This window comes from Cladophialophora bantiana, assembly GCF_000835475.1.
Source record: "Cladophialophora bantiana CBS 173.52 unplaced genomic scaffold supercont1.1, whole genome shotgun sequence".
NCBI classification, from domain to species: Eukaryota; Fungi; Ascomycota; class Eurotiomycetes; order Chaetothyriales; family Herpotrichiellaceae; genus Cladophialophora; species Cladophialophora bantiana.
In genome coordinates this window covers 425,115-446,421 of record NW_015971575.1, presented here as the reverse complement: position 1 = coordinate 446,421, position 21,307 = coordinate 425,115, and the positions used below count along the sequence as shown (strand labels likewise).

The 21,307-nt window shown below is 52.3% G+C and overlaps 8 protein-coding genes across 8 annotated transcripts; 6 read left to right on the top strand and 2 right to left on the bottom strand.

The window, feature by feature from the left end:
* Positions 1-2,469: 2,469 nt before the first annotated feature.
* Z519_00159 (uncharacterized protein) lies at positions 2,470-4,501 on the top strand (the record flags this gene model as incomplete). Its single annotated transcript, XM_016757918.1, has 4 exons — positions 2,470-2,722; positions 2,780-3,004; positions 3,064-3,196; positions 3,247-4,501. The coding sequence occupies 4 exons, from the start codon at positions 2,470-2,472 to the stop codon at positions 4,499-4,501; spliced, it is 1,866 nt and encodes a 621-aa protein (XP_016625167.1).
* Positions 4,502-5,391: 890 nt separating this feature from the next.
* Z519_00158 (uncharacterized protein) lies at positions 5,392-6,352 on the top strand (the record flags this gene model as incomplete). The annotated part of the gene is made up of 4 exons (XM_016757917.1): positions 5,392-5,488; positions 5,657-5,894; positions 5,974-6,124; positions 6,188-6,352. The coding sequence occupies 4 exons, from the start codon at positions 5,392-5,394 to the stop codon at positions 6,350-6,352; spliced, it is 651 nt and encodes a 216-aa protein (XP_016625166.1).
* Positions 6,353-7,440: 1,088 nt separating this feature from the next.
* Z519_00157 (uncharacterized protein) lies at positions 7,441-9,741 on the top strand (the record flags this gene model as incomplete). Its single annotated transcript, XM_016757916.1, has 2 exons — positions 7,441-7,468; positions 7,823-9,741. 2 exons carry the CDS (start codon positions 7,441-7,443, stop codon positions 9,739-9,741), a joined length of 1,947 nt encoding a protein of 648 aa, XP_016625165.1.
* Positions 9,742-10,372: 631 nt separating this feature from the next.
* Positions 10,373-11,897, top strand: Z519_00156 (phosphoglycerate dehydrogenase; the record flags this gene model as incomplete). The annotated part of the gene is made up of 2 exons (XM_016757915.1): positions 10,373-10,734; positions 10,787-11,897. The coding sequence occupies 2 exons, from the start codon at positions 10,373-10,375 to the stop codon at positions 11,895-11,897; spliced, it is 1,473 nt and encodes a 490-aa protein (XP_016625164.1).
* Positions 11,898-12,704: 807 nt separating this feature from the next.
* Positions 12,705-13,559, bottom strand: Z519_00155 (uracil phosphoribosyltransferase; the record flags this gene model as incomplete). Its single annotated transcript, XM_016757914.1, has 3 exons — positions 12,705-12,756; positions 12,807-13,337; positions 13,396-13,559. 3 exons carry the CDS (start codon positions 13,557-13,559, stop codon positions 12,705-12,707), a joined length of 747 nt encoding a protein of 248 aa, XP_016625163.1.
* An 854-nt stretch (positions 13,560-14,413) lies between these two features.
* Positions 14,414-17,131, top strand: Z519_00154 (uncharacterized protein; the record flags this gene model as incomplete). Its single annotated transcript, XM_016757913.1, has 2 exons — positions 14,414-16,810; positions 16,862-17,131. The coding sequence occupies 2 exons, from the start codon at positions 14,414-14,416 to the stop codon at positions 17,129-17,131; spliced, it is 2,667 nt and encodes an 888-aa protein (XP_016625162.1).
* A 607-nt stretch (positions 17,132-17,738) lies between these two features.
* Z519_00153 (uncharacterized protein) lies at positions 17,739-19,479 on the top strand (the record flags this gene model as incomplete). Its single annotated transcript, XM_016757912.1, has 2 exons — positions 17,739-17,801; positions 17,917-19,479. The coding sequence occupies 2 exons, from the start codon at positions 17,739-17,741 to the stop codon at positions 19,477-19,479; spliced, it is 1,626 nt and encodes a 541-aa protein (XP_016625161.1).
* A 93-nt stretch (positions 19,480-19,572) lies between these two features.
* Positions 19,573-20,727, bottom strand: Z519_00152 (uncharacterized protein; the record flags this gene model as incomplete). The annotated part of the gene is made up of 1 exon (XM_016757911.1): positions 19,573-20,727. The coding sequence occupies one exon, from the start codon at positions 20,725-20,727 to the stop codon at positions 19,573-19,575; it is 1,155 nt and encodes a 384-aa protein (XP_016625160.1).
* Positions 20,728-21,307: the final 580 nt, after the last annotated feature.

Genomic DNA, 21,307 nt, shown 5'->3' with positions numbered 1-21,307 from the left:
CTGGATGCGACACCTTTGTTGAGGGGCTGGGGGAGTTTGAAGAATTGAATTTTTGCCCTTTGACGTTCACAGCAAGTACCCTGCCTTTTTTTTTTTTTTTCCAACATACACGTATGTACTCGGTACTCCTTACAGCGTACTGTGCTGGCTCCAAAAAGCGCCTGATTGTTCACGATAGTTGGTTTTCGCGCAGGGGCAAAGAATCCACCCTCGGCCAGCGAGGCGCACAGCTGGCACCTGGGAACGCCTGGGTTCAACCTTGGGCGCTTAAAAGCCTGCAAGGGCTTGGAATCATCATCAGAATTTAGTAGTTCCGAGTAGTAACCTGGGTAGCTGCTCCGCAGTCAGAGGGATTCTTACCCGGAGTACACGTACAGACCCGGAGGACTAACTACGGTACGGAGTTTGTTATCCCTAGTTTCCTAGTATACTGGTACTCGTAGAGTATACCCACATAGGCTTCGGTTGTTGGCCGTCTTGTACGTACTGTGTAAGTTGCGCCCTTAACCCCGTCATCATTTCCGACTCTTTCAGAATGCTCGACAATCACGGAGCGTTGGTGGAAGGAATTGGCAGGAGACTGGTGGCAGGAAATTCACGGGCTCGTCAAGGTCAATGGTAATTGTAAGTTTGTCCTTAGCCCACCTACGCGATAGGCAGGGTGCAACGTTATTTGATCAAAAAAGGCCGTCGTTGTAAGAGAGTAACTTCCGTAACGGAGGAAGACAAGCAAGTCAGTCGTTTTCCGGCTACGATTGGCAGCCTGCGTCCGCCCGCCGTGGGTCTTTGTTTGACCTTTCGTGGAGTGTCAAAAGTCGCAAGTTTCGGCACGCTTGGGATCGCTCAGAGCATGGTCTGTGTGTGAGGGAGTGAATGACTGAGGGAGGGAGGGTGTGGGTGGGTGGATCGTGGATCATGGATCCCTGACTACCTGCGGCTGGGCATTGGCAGTTGGTCAAAAGGCCCATGGTTGGGAGTGGAACCTCTCCTGCTGTTCGCTCGCCGCTGGGCATGGTGGCAGCTTGGGCCTGCTTGGGCTTTAGAGTAGTGGGTCGCCTGGGAAGGACTCCCCTAGGCAGGTTAAGGAACAATCTGTTGCCAATCATCCACCGCCCACGCTGGGTTGTGGCCAGTTAGCGGGCACCCGTAGCGGGCACCTCCCCCTCCTCCGAGTGCCCAGGTGGCTTGGTGGGATCACGGGCAAGCGGGCTTCGGCTTCGTTCTTTGCCTTCTGGCCTTTGACTTGACCTTGACACCACCCTCCCCGGTCCGCCCTCCAGTGTCCAGTGCCGACCCTGGCTGCCCAGCTGCCCATGCTGCTCTGGCCCTCTGGCCCTCTGGCCCTCTGGCCCTCTGCCTATTTTGCTCTAATGCACCCACCTGCGCACACCTTCTTGTCCTCCCGCTCGGCTACTGCACACCGTCTGCGTCTCTGCATCCTACCTGCTTCCCAAACCTCGTTGCCTCTTTTCTCCAGATCTCCATTGAACCATCTTTCCTGCAACCCCCAATCCAGGTGTATGCTGTTCGGCCGTCAATAGTCATGGCCTAATTGTGCGTCACCATTGTCTTTCCCAGTTTATGTTTGAGAAGCGTTCTCCCAGCTGTTCGGTATGTATTCAGAAAGAGCCCAAAAAAATTCTGCCATCAGCCTCTGAGAAGGGAAAAAGTCCGCTGCCCGTGCCCAGTGGTCCGCACAACAATCTGACCGAGCCTGCTACTTTTTGCTGATCTTGCTGCATGCTCCATGTGCCTGCATGCTGCACAAACCTCTATCACGAAATAATGCTAACCTCTTGCCTGCCTGCGCAGTTTGCGATTCCATTGACGACGCTCTTTCGCTGCCTTCTTCCTGCGCCGGAAAGCTCAGCAACAAAACAACATAAGCGGCCGTTGTCAGTATCAGCATTGGGAGGCACTCGAACGTCTTGGATTACTCGGTCACTGCTTCCAATCGTGTATGACCCTAACAAAATCCTCCGCAATTTGGTCTTCTTTGTTGAAGAAAAAATTGTCGGCGTGGGTGACGACTCTCACGGCTATAGAAGATAAGGCTTGACCACGAGCTGGGCAATTCCGCTGGGCAATTCCCTAGTCCAGCTCTTTCATCACGCCCGGAGCATCGGACTATCAATTTTGTACTTGGACGTCTTGGACACCAAGTTACCTTCGCTGAGCAGTCGATATATAATCCTTGACGCTCGCGGATTAATCTAACGCGAGTCGAAAACAATATCTGCAAGAACTGAGTTGAGAAGAGGTGCACATCGTTGGATTTCGGTTGCTCAGACTGCGCCTCTTAGTCGAAAGAAGCCGTCTCTCTAGAGTTTGATCCAAGAGGCGCAAGTACCAGCTCTCAGACCATCCGACCTCCAACTCTCTCGGGAAGGTATTGTCCTTTGCTTGTGATTAGCTTTGGGCGGACGTAACTCGTCGAGCAAATATTGGCGGTTGACGCATCGATCCAAAATGAATCAAACGCAATCGTACCTGGATATGCATCCTGGTTCACACATATCTTCCGGACCTTCATACTCCCATGCCGGTTCCACAGCACCGTTGGGCCATTATCAGCAGTATCAACAACCTCCAATTTCTGCATCATCACATTACGGGCCACCTCAGCCCTACGGGACTTATGGCTATCCCAACGGTGTTACTTCTCCACAGTCTGCCACTGGTCCAGTAGCACAACAAGTATCCCAAATCACATCACTTCCCGGTAGGTCCGGTATAGTTGAGACGGCAAAATAAGCAATTCTTACTGACGAGGAAAAAGCCATCATGACCGGTGCCCCCAGCTCTCAACACTCGTTTGTGACTCAAACGCCAACCTTGCCAGCTCCAAGTCAAGGCTTCGCTCAACAACAGCAACCGTTCGATACTACTGGTCAAATTGCTCCCCCGGGCATGAAACCAAGGGTAACGGCGACGCTCTGGGAAGATGAAGGGAGTCTATGCTTTCAAGTGGAGGCAAAGGGAGTTTGTGTTGCTCGCCGTGAAGGTAACGCCCAAGTCCAGTCTGATCAGGTCATTTTCGCTTGATGCTGACCTATTTGGTAGACAATCATTTCATCAACGGGACAAAACTCCTAAATGTTGCTGGAATGACCCGGGGACGTCGAGACGGCATCTTGAAATCTGAAAAGACCCGACATGTGGTTAAGATTGGACCCATGCATCTGAAAGGCGTCTGGTAAGTCTACCCTGTATCTCGACTGGGAGCAATCGGCTAATTTTGTTCAGGATACCTTTTGAACGCGCCCTTGATTTCGCGAACAAGGAAAAGATTACGGATCTCCTTTACCCACTTTTTGTGCACAATATCGGCGGTTTGCTTTACAATCCTGAGAATGCATCACGGACGAATGCTGTAGTTCAAGCAACAGAGCGTCGTCGGATGGATAGTGTCGACTCTAGCCGTCCTTCTCAGCCTCAAGCACCGTCACTCCAACATCACAATAGCATGCCGGGTCCGGGCCAAGCTCCACCCACACCGCACTCAATTGCTCCGCACCCAAATGCACCACGTCCGGGAATCGACCGTGCACATACTTTTCCCACTCCTCCAACCAGCGCATCAAGTGTGATGGGGATGAGCAGTCAGGGCACTTCGTATGACTGGGGCACTCAAGGTTTGACGAATGGCGCACCAGGAACACAACCCTTGTCAATTGACACTGGCATGAACGCTCGATCCATGCCTACAACGCCCGCGACCACTCCACCCGGGACTGCTGGACAAGGGATGCAATCATATCAAGGACAGTCGGGGTACGAGAGTTCGAAACATTATTACAGTACCACGCCCAGTTCTCAAACTGGTTATGCGCATCATCCAGACGGCAGCCGGTACGGTCAGTCCATGCAGACAGTACCATATGGCAAGACTGATATGGGTCCACCAATTGCTCCAGGGAGCGCTAGTGCAGGAGCAGACGGGCATGAACAGAAGACTGATGGATACACCGCGCAGAGTCACTCGTCCCAACATGAAAGCGACCACCCAGACAGCGGTTACATGAGCGCGAACCCTTCTGCCTACAACACGAGCCGGCAATACACGTACAGTGCTCCCGGTGAACATCCACACATGTCTCCTGAGCAGATGTCGGGCTCTCCGACACATCAAGCTGGCTCCGGTCACGCAACCCCAAGGACCATGCCTGCAGGCCAACCACAATGGACAGGAGATTACAACACCCCGCCCCGGCCGCCCACTTCCAGCAATGTATATAATGTCATGGGTGGCCGGGACCGCACCCCTCAAGGAGGGCCAACCGACAGCTATGGGAATCCGACATATGCGTCCGCCGGCCATCCCACGACTGTGCCTTCCGTGAAACGAGGGCGTGAGGACGATGATCAAGACCGCCCCAGCAGCCGAGAATATGACGGTTACGACCCGAAACGGCGCAAGACTGCACGTCAAGACACGTACAGCATGCCCCTCAACACGCCTCCACACATGCAAGCTATCAAAACCGGCGGACAGCGGTAGAAGTCTTAATGTTCTCGTCGAGAGAAGACTCTTATCTGCGTTGGAGACGTGTCTCAAGTGGAAAAGTGACTCGCACCTTCCGATGGGCTCTACTTCCGAGGTAATGCCACATCACGATATATTTCCAAAAAGCGATTACGAAATTTACGACGGCCTCCGAGCCAAAAAGATTAAAGACTAACGAACGGAACAAGCGTGCACGGTTTGCTTCCTCGACTTTTAACGACCTTATGAAACGATTTCCTTCGAGCGCTTGCAAATGGCGAAAATCACGATTTCTCCTTGCGATTTCCGGCCGTTTGGGGCAGGGTTGAATTTCACGGGTTTAGATGTTCTGCTTCCTTGTTGTGTATGAGGGAACGATATACGTGTGGATGGATTATGATTTGGGATGGATGAACAGCTATGATTCTGAAGGGCGCCCGACGATATGTTTTCTTGGCTGCGGGAAACGAGAGCAAGACTACATGCGGCTCCTGGGCCTTGTCAACGACATGTACAACTGAGAGAGTCAAAATAATTTTCATGTGTCAAGGAATAGGACTGCCCTCAGGCGTGCAGTAGTAGAGGCCAGGCGCTGCAGGGACAATGGCTCCTGTCTCCCCAATCGTGGGACTTCCACTCATGATATGTCGAATACAATAAAAGCTCTATTGATAATCATGAGAGTTCTCATTTCTGAGTGATTCATGGATGGTAAACTCATCACTGCGATAAGGAAGGGAGCGGTTTTGTTTTCTCGCCACGGTTTGACAACATGAGGTCAAGGGGGGTTAGTATCACAATCAGCCTTGCCAAGTTGCGAGTGGCCCCCGTGTGCTGTGAAGATGATAATACCCCTCGCCGACTTGATTTGGACTAGCGCAGATAAATGCCAAGCTTGGCGCACCATGAATTTGTTACCGTCGATTGACTTGACTCTTCCACGGGATCGAGGTTTATTTGCAACCCACGACAACCACAGCTCTCCAGTCATCGGCTCAAGATGTAAGTCTGGCTTTCTCTGTGCGACATTCCGGCTCCATCGGCTCTTGGGCTCTCAATTCTAGAACCGGTCTTTTCGACGGCGGAGAAGTGCATGCCGAATCTAATAAAAGTCTTGAAGCTGATACTTCCTTTCTAGGACGAACCTCCGCACCCAGAAGCGCCTCGCAGCGTCTGTCGTCGGCTGCGGAAAACGCAAGATCTGGCTCGATCCCAACGAAGTCAACGAAATCTCCAATGCCAATTCGCGACAGACAATCCGAAAATTGGTCAGCGATGGGCTCATCATCCGCAAGCCGGTGGCCATGCATTCGAGGGCTCGTGCAAGGGAGTTGAATGCGGCTAGAAGAATTGGCAGACACCGAGGATTCGGTAAGAGAAAGGGTACGAAAGATGCTAGGATGCCTAGGTATGATGAAATGATTCCACGAGCGCGGAACGGGTGGCACTTTCAAGAGAACTTGACACTGACGGATATCCGTGTACAGCCAGGTTCTATGGATGAGACGCCTGCGTGTCCTCCGGCGTCTTCTCGTCAAGTACCGTGCGGCCGGCAAGATTGACAAGCACCTCTATCATGAGCTCTACCAGTTGAGCAAGGGTAACACTTTCAAGCACAAGCGAGCTTTGGTTGAACACGTACGTCTTCACGCCCTTTTGGGACATGCCTCTGGAAAGGAAACTAACAGGCTACGATCACAGATCCACAAGGCAAAGGCTGAGAAACAACGTGAGAGAATCCTCAAGGAGGAGATGGATGCCAAACGTGCCAAGACCAAGGCCGCTCGTGAAAGAAGACAGGAACGCATTCAGACCAAGAGAAATGCCCTTGCTGGCGAAGCCGAGGAGGAGGCCAAGCAAGAGTAGAGGGTTGGAGAAGCGTGGGGAAGAGGGACGCGAGACGATTGTGACGAGCAGCATATTTTGTGGAATGTCTGAGAGACAATCTCTCGACCACCTGCTCTTGCACAACGACCGCATGCCCACCTGGGTGGATATGTCGAACCGAATCGACGGGGAAAAGGGACGATCTGTGGGCCTGCATAGAAACCCATGGCTGCGCATGGGGATAGTGGTTTCAATAGCCGTCAATGATCAAGCAATGAGGAAATCGGATCCATGGGGTGACTTGGCTTTTCAGCCATCTCCATGACCTTTTTTGATAGCGCTGTCAGCGTTGCTGCTCACGAGTATCCAAGAGAAGAGTCTGGTCCAACGATAGTCATGGCGCTTGAGCACTGCAAACACCGATCGAGGGGGACTGATGGTTGGCTGTTTGTTCGCCTGCCGCTCCCACCGTCCTTGAATGACCGTCTTCAGACTAAGATGCATCACTGTCCACTTGGACGCGGACACTATCCTCCGATATCCAACCCGCACACCGCATACTGCAGACCGAGTACATACACCAACGTTTAGAATCCTGCAATGCTATGCAGGTCCCCTGTCACCGACGCCCACCGGCCTTTCCATCCAGTTGTCCCCTCTAACCTTGGCAAAAAATCCTCTGCATCCGCTACTGCAACTCCAGGTGTGACGACTGCGCCGTAGGTACACGCCTGCTCTTTTCCCCTCCCTCCAAAAGCCTCGTTGGATGTCGGACTAGATCGATCGGGCGGATGTCGTCCTGAGCTCATATCAAACTGGCAAGGGGTCACTTCTACTCCAGTATTACTATCTGCGCATCTGCGCTTCAAGTTGACCTTTATTTTTGTTGTTGGGGAATGTCGCGCGTTATAACCGTGCTCTTGCCGTTCCGCTTGGGTTGCTTTATCAAGTGGGAGGTCAGTCATTGAATATTCGACGTCAACCCCGCGTCATCTCCCAAAGCGAGAGCAATAGCCAAAGAACCAGCATCCGCTCTCCGAAGGTGACAAAAATCGGCCGTCGAGAAGTGCATATTGCAAACGTCCACCGCTCGATGACAAGAACTTTGATCCGACACCCCTGCGATCATGTTTGGTGTAAGTTGGGCTGCTGTCGGTAAGTAGAAACTCAACCACATCGCCCAAATCATGCTCCATGGTCTGCCTCCAGCGTCGAAAACCCGAGGCCGCGCTTGTGCCCAGCGTGTCAGAAACCGCTTCATGCACCAGCCGAATCTGTTCTGAGGTGACCTCGGCCTGGGGGTATCTCTTTCACACAGAGCCGTCTGGCGACCAGGGCGTCAGATTTAAGTTGACCGACGAAGACATATGTCATACCATCTCCTGTTCTGGCTGACCGAAGGACCCGGTTTTCCGTATTCCTAAATGAAGCTCTCGACAGGCATTTGATTCTTACTACTGTCGCATTTCTGGATTGATGACCGGTCGATCATTCACTGACCTGTGTTAGGTGTTGGAGGAGACGGGCTTCTTGACAGAGAACGGAATCCGCCGCCAAAGCCTATTCCATTAGAGTTCCCCAGCTATGTCCCTCCACGCTGCGGCAGCCCATTGAGTCGGCAACACATCAAGAACGTCTGTAAAGAGCTCGCCTCGATTCGGAAATTACCCGACATCCGCGACTCTCATCTCGCACATCTCAACATTCAACTGCTCCAAGATGTTCCACTTCCAGACATAGTGCCCGAGAAGCAATTCGAATCACGTCCCTTTCTGTACGACAATGATCTAACAGCCATGCTTGATGAACTTGAGGTCGGCAACGAAGAAGCGTATCGAGAAATACTCAGACTCCCGCCGCTTGAAGGGAGGAAGAAACCCCGCCTGGCATACTCGAGGAACTTCTTTGCCAGCCTGGAAGACATGAGTCGCTACTGGGACCATAGTAAGGATAATTATTACGAGGTCGAATCCAGTGTCGTGGATGATCCGACGAAAGGCATTGAGCAGACGACTGATAAGGTCGAGAACCGTTTCAACCACGCAAATGACGTTGAGATGCAAGACCCTATCGAGAATCCACAGCCTTCTGGCCAAGAAGTTGAGCAAGCGGCGAAGCCTAACCTTTCATCCGACAGCCCAGCAACTCTGGCCACTGTGGAGATGCCCAGTCGCCCGAAAATGAAGCAGGTATACAAGGGACAGCGACTCGGTAACGGCGAGCAGATGAGCCCTGGCACACGAGTTTCGGCAGTGAGGAACCTCTTGAAAATGGCCGTCCACAAGTTCAACTGCCGAGATTACGACGTGAGCCCGAGAGAGAAGTTGAGAATTTACAACATTAATATACCTTCGGTGTCGTATAACTTTTGCGTGGCAAAATTACCGGCGGACACAAAGCTTCTGAGGGCGAGGATGGTGGAAGGGCCGCTCCTCGCCGTTCACTGCAGACACGAGGTAAGATTCAAATCCAGAGAAGGGCTCCTGGGTCCGACGAGTGATTTTGTGGGTGAGAGATTTGATCTGTTCCGCGAAGTCGGCGGTATGTTGATGCTCGCAAAACAAAGGGCAAGGGAAGGACAGACACTATCTACAGAACCGAGCGAGAGTCAATGGTGGGCAACCAAGAGCCGCTGGGGTGGAGGCGAGACAAGATGGGGCCAGCTTGCCAACGAAGTGTTTGAGGACGAAGATCCAAGCTGGAGTCCGGAAGAAAGGCGGCTGCAATTGGAAAAGCGGGAGAAAGAAGAAGAGGAGCGAAGAAATGCAGAGGCTGCCGCTGCCGCCGACTTGAAAAATCTGCAACCGGAAGATCTAATGTCCGGTCCGTCGTCACCAAGCGAGAGGCCGAAAAAGAAGAAGAAAAGTGGCGAAGCGGGTGTATCTCCGAAGGACAAGGCTGAGTATAAGGATGGCAAGCGGTTGATGTATGTCCCGCCCTTACGGCGGAAGTGGTACCAGGAGTGGGTGAAAGTCCGCCCAAACGGCCCCTACTGGGATGAGAAGTTGATCCATAGGAGAATTGGCAGGCGAGGTCAAGAGGAAGGGACGGATGGCTGGGACGACGTTTTCATGATATCGGCCGCAAACCATCACGCCTGCATCTTGAAGATGAGCGTGCATGAGGATTATCTGGACTGGCTGGAGACTGGCAGGGCCGGGGGATCACAGTCCATGTCGCAAGAGAGTGCAAGCAAGACAGGCGTGGACCAGAGGAAAGAACACTTCCTCTACGTTAGCCGGAGCCGTTGGCTGGATCTGTTCGACATTGAGCAGAGAAAGGAATTGCTTATCGGTATATGGAGGGTTCTGAGCTGGATAAACCGACACGAGGTGCCGAGAGCAGAGGTGGAGAAGATGGCAATGCTCAAAGGCTCGCAGAGCCAACAGCGGGAAGACCAGACTGGAGACCACCAATGGGAGATCTGATCTGGCAGAAAGCCGCGGGAGAGATGAGCGCAAAGACAGCAAGAACCCAAGCCAGAGGAATTGGAGGATTGGCCGACGATCTCCAACAGTTGAGAGAGAATTAGATCCTACCAACATATAGAATATGCTGTGGGACGTAGCACGGCCCAACGCCATCTGCTGAGCGAGAGTGAAGGACACCTACTGGCACTCACCACGCCAGCAAAGTGATTAGAGAGGGGAGGATGCGAGGACCGTGAGAGAGGTCGTCAAGGCACCGAGACGAAACCCCTATTAGAACAGCCTTGGTGGTGCAGGAGTGTATTGGAAAAATCACCGAGTATAGACTATTCAAATGCTCCGCCCACGCTAGTAATTAAACGCCAAGACCCCCCGCCTTCACCGGTATCCGTCCCCTGCCGTTCTTGGACTGGTTTGCAAAAAGTTTCGAAACTTTTTGCTCAGTAATGCCGCATAAGTGGTACTTGTACACAGTCTGATCCATTTGAGACAAATAGTGGCCGGTGGGGAGGCGAGGTGAGTCATTATTGAACTTTGATCTGGTATCCTGCCTGCGGTCGTTGGCACCATCCAGTATTCATTTCCTCCCGTCTAGTTACCTAGGTATACAGACAGGAGTACCTCTCCCAACATGCCGGCGTCACATCTCTCAGAAGGCATTCGCATCCAGCAGGATGGCGACCGCGACCCGCAAAATCCCTTGCGCCGCGAAGTTTCGCGCAGCCTCTCCATGTCCACCTCGCCCAGCGACACCTTCCACCACCGCAAAGTTTCCTTCGGCGTTGACAGCCTCAGTGGTACTTCTCCCAATCTCAGGCGAACAATTACCGGTCCTCAGCCCAAGCAATTGAAACCCTTTCGCGAACAAGATGTCAAGATTCTGTTGTTGGAGAATGTCAATCAGACAGGGCGGGATATACTAAAAGCCCAGGGCTATCAAGTGGAATTCTTGAAGTCGAGCTTGCCCGAGGATCAATTGATTGAGAAGATAAAGTAAGAATTCCCCACGGGTTGGACTCTCTATCTGACCAGGATTCCTGTCTAGGGATGTTCATGTAATCGGCATCCGCTCCAAAACAAAACTCACATCCCGCGTCCTTGCGGCGGCAAAGAATCTCATCGTGATCGGGTGCTTCTGCATCGGCACAAATCAGGTCGATCTGAAATATGCCGCCTCCCACGGCATCTGTGTCTTCAACTCCCCCTTCAGCAATTCCCGCTCCGTCGCCGAAATGGTCATCTGCGAAATCATCGCCTTGGCTCGCCAACTGGGCGACCGTTCCAACGAACTGCACCGCGGTATATGGAACAAAGTCTCTGCGAGATGTTGGGAGATTCGTGGCAAGACCCTGGGCATCATCGGCTACGGGCATATCGGGTCGCAATTGTCTGTGTTGGCCGAAGCGATGGGCATGGATGTGATCTACTACGACGTGCTGAACCTGATGGGTTTGGGCACGGCACGCCAAGTCCCCACCCTCGAACATCTCCTCAAGGACGCGGACTTCGTAACGTGCCATGTCCCCGAGCTGCCGGAGACGATGAACATGATCGCCGCGAAGGAGCTGGAGACCATGAAGAAGGGAAGCTACCTCATCAACGCCTCGAGAGGGTCAGTCGTGGACATCCCCGCGTTGATTGATGCGATGCGCTCAGGTCATATCGCCGGTGCGGCGTTGGACGTCTACCCTGCCGAACCTGGTGGGAATGGGGACTACTTCAACAACAACCTGAATCCCTGGACGGAAGATCTGCAGTCCCTGAAGAATGTCATCTTGACACCTCACATCGGCGGGTCAACCGAAGAAGCACAATCGGCCATCGGCGTCGAAGTCGCAGAGGCCCTCGTCCGCTACGTCAACGAGGGCGTCACCGTGGGCGCCGTCAACATGCCCGAAGTCGCCCTGCGCTCTCTCACGATGGACGAGCCGGACCACGCGCGCGTCATCTTTATCCATCAGAACGTCCCCGGTGTCTTGAGGAGAGTCAACCACCTTCTGGGCGACCACAACGTCGACAAGCAGATGACCGATAGTAGAGGCGAAGTGGCGTATCTAATGGCGGATATCAGTAACGTCAAAGAGGACCAAGTGGCGGAACTATATGCCGAGTTAGAAGGTGTCAAGGAGAAGATCCTCACCAGGATTCTCTATTGAAATCATGCACCAGACCAAGCCGTGTCACTGCTCCAATGTGCCATACTTTACTACCGCCACACAAGGTAGATGGAAGGTGAGTGCGTTTCCCGTCTGCACCTGTGGCAGCAGTCGAGACGACGAGGCAGGAGAAGGTCAGGGAAGGGGACCAAGACAGATTCGTATCGTACACTACATGGCGAAGTTGTGTTTACCGAAAACGACAAGGGGGAAAAAAAAAAGGAACGGCTTCCTATAGGGAAAAACAAAAACAATACTTAATATTAGAGAACAACGACCGAAGGGAAAAGACGGCGACGGGCTCGCGGCTCCAAACTTTGAACGACCCAGGCAAGGCTTTCAACAGCTAGCTAGCTATATAGCTACATACATACAGGGCGTTCAGGATGAGAGACACAAATAGGGTGTACATCAACGGCTTCCCACGATGTGAGTATTCAACAATGCTGGAGGCCCAGCAGATATCAAAGCGGAAATGAGACGATGGGTTACTTCTGAAACTCAATGATTTGCTCAAAATGCGGCCCTCTTCTTCATCCTCTCTCCAAGTGCCCAAGGCTCCACTCCCCTGTGTTCAGTCTTAAGCCTTGTCTAATTTGAGCTGCTTCGAACCCTGGGTCCATGATGCATCATACGCTGGAGGGTACCTACCCGTGGTTTCTCCAAGATCTTGCATAGTTACTAAGGTCTTAAGAGTTCGCGCTTTTAATTGCCGCCTCTCAAGATCGTTCTCGAGTCGTTCTCATGTTCCGGTCGCGACGCGATCGAATCGTCAAGAAAAAAAAAAGTTGGATAGTAGATTCCTCATCACAGTGTATAGAATCGGTCGCCGAAGTCACCAAGGCCGGGGACAATATAACTGGACGAGTTAGTTGGACGACTTTTGGACGATCCGTATAACAAACTTACTTTTGCTCGTTGAGACCTTGATCCACAAAAGCCGTGATGACCCTCACCTTGGGCACCTTTTTGGCGAAGTTCTCAATACCTTCAGGGCTGGCAATCAGGTTCAAGAACAAAATACGTTCTTCCGGGACGCCTTTGCTCTTCAGAACCTCGACTGCCATGATTGCACTACCACCGGTCGCTAACATAGGATCCAGGAGCAGCACCCATCGATTCTGAACATCCGGGGGAAGCTTTTCGTAGAAAAGCTTTGGTTTGCTCGTTTCCTCATTGCGCTGGATCAGGATTTTGCCTATCCTCACCGACCGGCAACATTCTCTCAGACCTTGCTCCATTGATTCTCCTGCTCGCATAATGGACACACCGCAGATCTTTCCTTCAAATTTGACCCCAACATAGTCCTTGCCGACAGGAGATGTGACGGTGTGTGTAACGACTGGAAGGTGATTAAGACCTTCCTCGACCAGAAGGCGAATGATTCGATTGGAGTAGAAGATGAAATCAGCCCGTTGGGTGTTCTTGTCTCGGATCATGCTTGATTGAACAAGTCAGCCACTCTTGTTTCGATGCTGCAGATCTTTATAGTACCCACGTCAGGAGAGCAATCAGCTGAGGAGTCTGAGGCAGGACGTGGACATTTTCCTGCTGGACGCTTTTGGAGACGGTGGCTGTGGGTTTCTCCTCCTCTGGGCGATAAGAAGGCCCAACGCCAACAGCGGGAGACTGCACCCCGTTGACACGCGGGACTGAAGCCATTGTCTGCAAGCAATATGCTGTGACAGACAGCTGAAAGGAGGGATAGCGGCTGCTCGCGTGACCTTTGGAGGAGGGGGATCGCAAGTTAACTCTTGGGATTGAGATGGATGTCTGGCGAAAGTGGGGGGAGGGCGCGAGGCTGGAATGCAGGAATATTTCCTCTGTTGCTATGATGGGAGAAGAAAACAAGACGGCTTCATAGAGCTTCAAGTTCACCAGGAGTCCATACAACCACAGGTGGTCTCTGAATCGACGTCGTGCAAACTCATTGTTGTTCGTCCATGGACTTTTGATCTGTGGCAGATGAGCTGGTGCGCAGCTGCGGGTAGATGCACATGCGCCGAGGAAGCTACCGAAGAAATTTGATCAAGGAAAGTGGCCCGCTCAGCGGGCGCAGCCCTGAGGTTTAACTAAACAGCTCTGGCCATGCTGCCCCGAGCCGCCCGTCGGGGCTTCGGTTTAACTGCGACCGCTGGTTCTAGGTGCTGGGTGATCAGTGATCAGTGATCACCTGGCACTAAAGGGCTGTAAAGGGGTTCTGTTTGTTTATGGGTCTTCGTAGGTACATCACCCCGCATCAACATCGCCATTCGATGCTATCGATCTCCAAAGCTGCCACTCAATGTTATCGACTTTTCGACCTTCCAACTAAGATCAACAGCACTTCAGGATATCTGGCTGCATCTGCACTGAATCCGATATCAAACAATGACCCTTTGTTCCCCTCAGTCTATATGCAGTACTGGGTACCTAAGATACGCGATGGCAGAGTTCTGATACTCGTCGCGCCTATTTAACACAATCCATACTTCGAATGATCCAACCACGTCTGCGCCCCCTCGCCGGTAGGCACCATGGATGGCCCGCCAGTACGTCGAAAAGTGAACATTTATGGCAAAGGAGCCAGGAAGGTTCGAGTTCACGACCTTTTTGACGTCGCTGCGCCGTCACCAGTCGAAGCGACAACAACGACATTTACCTCTCATGCGCCAGCCCTTCCTCGACCCGGTCAAACCACCGACACATCTCATATTGAACTTGAAAATGAAGTGAGAGGTGCGGCAAAAGAACAGTCTAATGGGAGAAAGGAGGATCCTTCGACTGCAACCACTCCATGGCCTCTGACAGCAACCGACTCGACCATGTTTTACCTACACTCCTCAGAGGAGGAACCGGCCAGTCTCAGACCAAAGCCCCCCCTGAAGAAGAGAAAGATAGCATCTGCCAAACCAAGTCAAGCGGTGAATGGTGTGAAGGTGGATAAACCACCCAAGGTCGTTATGACAAAGACAAACGGATTGCGGGCCTTGAATGAAAGTACCAAAGAGAAGCTGCAATCCAAGTCTACGAATGTGAACTTTACGCTCGAACGTTCCGACTCAGCCAATGCCGCTCCTAGAATGAAACGATCATTTAGGGGAGTCACTGCTAGCAGATCAGTTTCTCCTGGCGACTTGGTCCGTCCAAAAGCAACTCGCTCAAAACTGCCTCAACTCTCTATTGTCTCTTCTCCAGATTCTTCAGATTCTTCTAGCAGATCGCGGCCGTCGCAGCGGAGTAGTCCAAAGAGAAAAAGGCGTGTTTCAGACGAGAGTCGCCTAGCCTCGCCCACCCTTAGCGATGTTCATCTGACTGCCTTGCGTTTGACGCCCGATTCGACCTCGCAAAGGTCACACGTCTCATCCGATGACGAGGACATTGGAGATGCCCCCACCAAGCCTGCTGAGAAAAGCCGAAAAAGGTTGGTTGATCGACTGGACGCTCCACGCGCTCAAACCAGGGCCATTGTCTCGCGGACTGCATCATTAAACGCAAGAGAAAGACAGGAGCAACATTCAAATCAACCTAACGGTGGTACCGCACTACCTGGGAGGATTTCAGCAAGCCGTCCGACCAGGGATGTCTCTCATCTGGAAAAGCAACTATCAGATGTATCCGTTGCCGCTTCTTCAGGACGTCCACGGCCCACTTACGCTAAGCAAAGGACTTACTTGAGCGAAATGGTCGACAGTTTGGAGAGTTATCCGGCACCGAATAGCCAAACGTCTTCTCAAGAAATCTATTCGCAGGCTGTGTCTTTCACTAGTGTGGCCTCACGGATGGAGCTAGACACCGGTGACAGCGATGAGGCTGATGCTTTCAGTCAGATTAAAAGCATTCACGAATTGAGGCGTGGAGGTGCGCTCAGAAAGTTCGACCTGGATTTAGACACCATCTTGGAAGACGTTGAATCAGGATCCAAGTCACGGCGCATTTCAGGACTCCTACAGCTTATTCCCAAGTTGAATGAACTCTCTTCCCTGCGTCATTTTCAAGACTCTAATAATCTCCAGCGCCTTCTGGATTGTGCAAACGGATCCTTGGATGAGGTCAGCGGCACGTTGGTGGCCCTAGTCCTTCACTGCGTAGTGTTGGCTGAAAGCTCATCGCCGAGGGTCGTGCTACAGATATTGAACACCCTTTACAAGTTATCTCCACGTCTGGTCTCGGAACCCAAATCACTAACCAAACTTGCAAAAGACCGAAGTCAGAATCTCTCCAAGATTCTTGTCAAAGATATATCAGAGTTCGAGGAGAAAAGGTCGAGACTTTTGGGCCAACCGTGTATGGCTGTCAACAGGACCATACTTGGTTCCGTAGAAGCCGCTCTGCGCAATCTCATCAGTCTCAAGGAACCATTCCCCACGCTTCCACGAGTTCTCCTTGACGAGATTCTCTCGACCTTTGCGACGACGCTGGACATGGTCGAAGGGGGAGGGATGGCTACACAGTTGGAGACGATCCAACTCTTGCTGTCTTTATTGGAGATTGCCTGCGCAACAAACCGCGGGGCGGCTGGGTCTAGCTTGTCGACCGTCTGTGTCGCCGAACTAGGTGAGAGCGTGGCCAGTGTCATGAAGGAGGCTCGTCAGTCCCAACCACAAATTGAACAATCGTGCCTTAGGCTCATCGTGAGCTTGAGTAACAATGACGCAGCAGCTTGTGACGCTCTGGTTGATGGACGCCTCATCAACACTGTTTTCCAGGTGATTGATGACCGCTTTCTGAAGCTAGCGAGGCATGCGGAGCAAAAGCAAGAGTTTGACCATGCACAGCTCGAATCTGTGATTCTGGCCGTTGGGTGTCTTCTCAACTTTGCGGAATGTGCGGATGCCGCCAGGGTACGGATGTTGGGATTGATGGCAGATGGAAAGAACATGGTGGACCGGCTGGTAGACATATTTAACAGCCATGTTGACCAGGCGTCCGAGGTACGAATCCCTGACTGGCCGCAAAGATTGCGAGACGCTGACTTTGTACAGGCCCTGACCATTGACCAGACCCAAATCCTCGTCGCTTTTGGATACATCTCAGCGCTGCTGTGCACACTGTGCCTGAACCCCACTGCGAGCCATCGAATATCCCAATCCATCAACGGGAAGGGGCTTTCGCCATTGTTTGGGGCTGCGGACACGTTTCTTGATCACCTACAGACGGTGGAGGCGGCACTTGGAAAAGAAGACTGCTCGCCAAGGGGGTTTACAGAGCGGTTTACTACGGTGCTCGAGACAGTGAAGCAGCAGGCGGGGTGATGTTTCCTTCTCTTGTATTCGCGAACGATACGATATACGGGATATGGCATTGGGTACAGGCTACAGAGTATTGGGACATGTCCTTAGTCGACATGTGGTTGCATAGAAAAGTTGGACGATACCCCCTGAGTATTGTGTTTGCTGGATAGAGAGGTCGGTGCATTTGCCAACCGTGATGAGCTGGTTCGAGTCAAAGATCTCTAGCTCACTAGGTACCTGGCTGGATTGTTCTGCTTGGAGCTCACCCAGACCCCGCCGCTTTCCCGCCCCGGCCCTGGTAGCGTGTAGCGGTCCCGTTCCTGCGCTAGTCTCCCGACCGGGAACGTTGGAATGAGAATGACAATGACCTACTGTAGCTCGCTAGCTACTCGGTATGGAGTAGATAAACCTCATACCATAGATCCCCAAGGATCGGATTGCAAGCGCCTTTATAATTTATGAGCCGGGAATCCCATCAAATATCGGAGACCAACAGTGTCCCCCCCCAACCCATTCCGCTTCTAGCGTAGCCATATACAATGGCCTTGCAAGTTTGTACCAGATGTCGCAAGAGAAGAATCAGAGTGAGCAATGTCTGACGGTCTTATACCCATAAGCAACCGAATTAATGGCTTACAGTGTGATCGCGAATTGCCAGCCTGCAAAAACTGTCGGCTGGCCGACGTTGATTGTACGTTTTGGGATGACTCTCTCGGTCAGGAGATATCATGCAGGTCTGTAGGTATTGTATCTCAAGTTCGGCCCGTCAATGCCAACCCAAAGCCAGTTACCTTCACTCGCTCCAGCAAAAAGTCCAAAGCCTTCGGCTGGAGATACAGCAGGTTACAGATCCAAGAAGCCTCACCTCGACCGCCACCGCTTACCAGGCCGATGTGGTCCCTTTCTCCAGAGAGGGTTCTCACTTGCAAGTGGCCGACCCTGACGACCTCCCGACTCCTTCAGACACTGCTTATCTGGGTCCCGGGAGCTCAGCTCGACTTGTCCAACGCTTCTTAACAACCACAACCAACTGGCATATAACCAACAACATTCAGATCCCAAGGCATCTCCTTCCGAACGGTCAATCCCACTTGACCGGGCTTCAAGCACTTCGAGTAGTAGTGCCTTCTTTCCCCATCAACAATGATCTGCGAAAGGTAGAGCTGCATTCTCTTGTGCCGCCTTCAACACAACGAGTCATTATTGAGCATTACTTGAAAATTGTGGCCCCGGAATATAGCTTGCTTCCTGTCGAACAAGAGACCGTCTTGTTGACACATGAGAATCCTCTAAAATGGATCAGCTCGAACAAGAATCATCCTGCGGCGTCTTCGTTGACCATCGTGTTTGCCATCTCCACCGCCCTCATCACTCGGGATCTTGATGCCAACCTGGCGAATGTCTCCTTGCGAAGCAAAGAGGATATTCAAAAACTATCTCTCGGTGATGCGGCGAGTCAGGGCCACGCGACTGCGACCAGTTGGACCTGCGCCGCCTTATGTGCCCTCGCCTTGATCGAGTTAATCTGTCCAACATCTGGCCAACTTTGGGACCTCCTGGGAAGAGCCGCGTCGACGATGCAAGACCTGCAGGAAGGTTGTCTGCTTAGGCGCTCGGATCTAGACGCGGATTTGCGAAGACTGGAGCGTGCCCTGCTCAAACTAGAGAGGTACTCTACAATCACCGCGACGAGGTCCCGGGCTAATATCACTTCTAATAGCTTGGCTACGATGCATTTCGGACGTCCTTCATTATTCTTCGACACTCAGATACAGCTCCATCTCGAAGGCGTTCCCGCGGCGAACTTGCTTTCGGACGAGCTCTACATCGCAAGCTGTCTGCACAGCATTTCGCGTGCGCTGACGACCGTGCCTGTCCCAACCGAAACGTTTCTCGAGGCTCTAATCCCCTTTCCTCTCCAAGTCATGTCCCTTGGCTCTGAGATTAATCTGTCTTCGGCAACGCTCTATACAGCTTTAAACCCACTTTTCACCGACCCGGACAGGTTCGCTGGGGGTGGCATCCTGAACATGGCATCCCCAAGAATGGCTCACATAATTGCCAAATCCGCCTCTATCATCATTGATCACTTCAATCTGCTCAACGAAAAAAATTCCATCATCAGCATTTGGCTGGCTGCTGAGCGAGTTCTCGAGGCCGGAACCGTGTGGGCGGCTAGTCTAGTCCATCAACAACGTTTAGCAGGCCTAAGGCCACAACATCTCTCTGCCACAGGGACTGATGTGACCCTGGGTCCAATCGTCAAGGTATCCGGTCTTCTGGCTTCATTTGCAGCGCGGTGGAAGGTCGGGTCAGTATACGTGAGTACCTGGGAAATCGTGGTTGAATCCCTTTGGAAAATGGTGTGAAGCGTGGCATATGTCTACCTGATCACTAAACTCTTGAACAATTACTGCTGCGGCTATTGATCAATCATGGACTTTGCAGACGACATGCCTCTGTCAGCTGGCATTGCCGTCAACACCTCGCAAAGGCACGAGAGCCCCTACCTCAAACGACCAATCTACAACTGGAAGATCATCACAAGGTCTGCCGATCAGTACCTTTCCTGTGCAGCTCTTCAATTCCATCATGACGCACGCCAGAGTTGTCATCCTTTCCATTCCCACCGCATCAGCAGGCCTGTCTCTGCAAATCGCAAATGGGCTTCCCTCCTCATCTGATAGTTTCTCACGAAGCGACCGAAACGTTGTCGTCGCATTCTTTTCCCGATCGATGTCAGTCAACTTCTGAATGCGAGCCAACCGCAGGAACGAATTCGGAGCAGGATGATCTACCAGTTTGGCGGGCCGATTCGTCCCGTACAAATGGTTCGTGTGTGCCACATACCCATTGGTAGGCAAGATCAAGACATTGCCCCTCGGCGAGCATTCGATGTTGACATGCTTCCCGGTTCTGTCGGCAAAAATATAATTGGCCGTACACGCCAGGCCAAACTCGTCGATTATGCTAAGGGCGTTGTTCACACTCCTAGCATATTGCAGAAGACGTCGTGACATGACATGGACGGGTAGATTGAGTTCGTCGAAAGCGCCAGATCGGAGAGCGTTCATGCACAAGCCGAAGCCAGCACTATTCATCCCGATCTTGCCCACAATGCCTGCCTCCCCGAGAAATCTGAGAGCAATGTCAGACCCAAGAGGTTTGATATACAAGAATACCATCCCCTTGTGGAGCTCCTCGAGCCAGTCCCAGTTCTGGGCCAGAAAGATTTCCCCATCTTCTCCAACTTGACTGATCGACGTACACCCGTCCGCGTAGTTCGTCAAGCAAATTTCACTCCGAACGTTCAGAGTCAAGATATCTTCACAGGTCAGGCCACCACCAGCGCCGTCGGCGATCCCTCTCATCTCCTCCAGAATCTCGGGATACCTAGCCTCAAGCGTCGGTACGAATTGGACGACAGCTCGTTCTCGTGCTGCCTCCCATGAAATTTTGGCCGTCTCCTGAAAGAAGCTGGTATATGTGGCTATGTTGGTGTGCACTTCGACACCAGCAGTACTGCCATGTTGAAGGCCAATCTCGTAGGGAGTACCGGAGCAATGGATGGTCTTGACAGACGGGTGATCCGTTGTGGCTCGACATTGGACGGTCATCTTCGCAGTGGGATAATGTTCACGTCCACCCAGTGGATAATTTCATGAGCAAGCCATCAACCCACTGGCATTCAACCTGAAACACCATATATACGCAAACATTGCCTGCCATATCAGAAGATATAGCCCTTCCAATATGTTACCCGTGCTGGTATTCGGTCCTCAGTCACACTTGCCAGGGCCTGCGAGCGTCGCCCACGTGTGAAAGCTGAATCACCTGGTTGTGGACTAACGGATCTCACCGAGAATCAGCTTAACCTCTCGCCTGAACCCGGATCTCCAATGGTTCGCACAGTGGCCAACCACAAGATTCGTTCGGCTTGACCATGAGTGTCAAACGCAAGGACTGGGCCCTTCGATGGCCGAGGAGCCTAGTTCAACCCGTCGAATGCCAAGGAACTATACAAAGAAAAGTATCGTTTCTGATTGACTCAATAGGTGCTCTCGGACCAGCAAAGTGACCGCGTTGGCAGGCTAAGGGGTTTCGGCCATTTGCCTCTCGTACCAAGGAGAGCTCTCCTAATCTCTGCGGTCCGGTTTCTACACCACCATGAACGGATAGACCCCCATATCTGGCTAC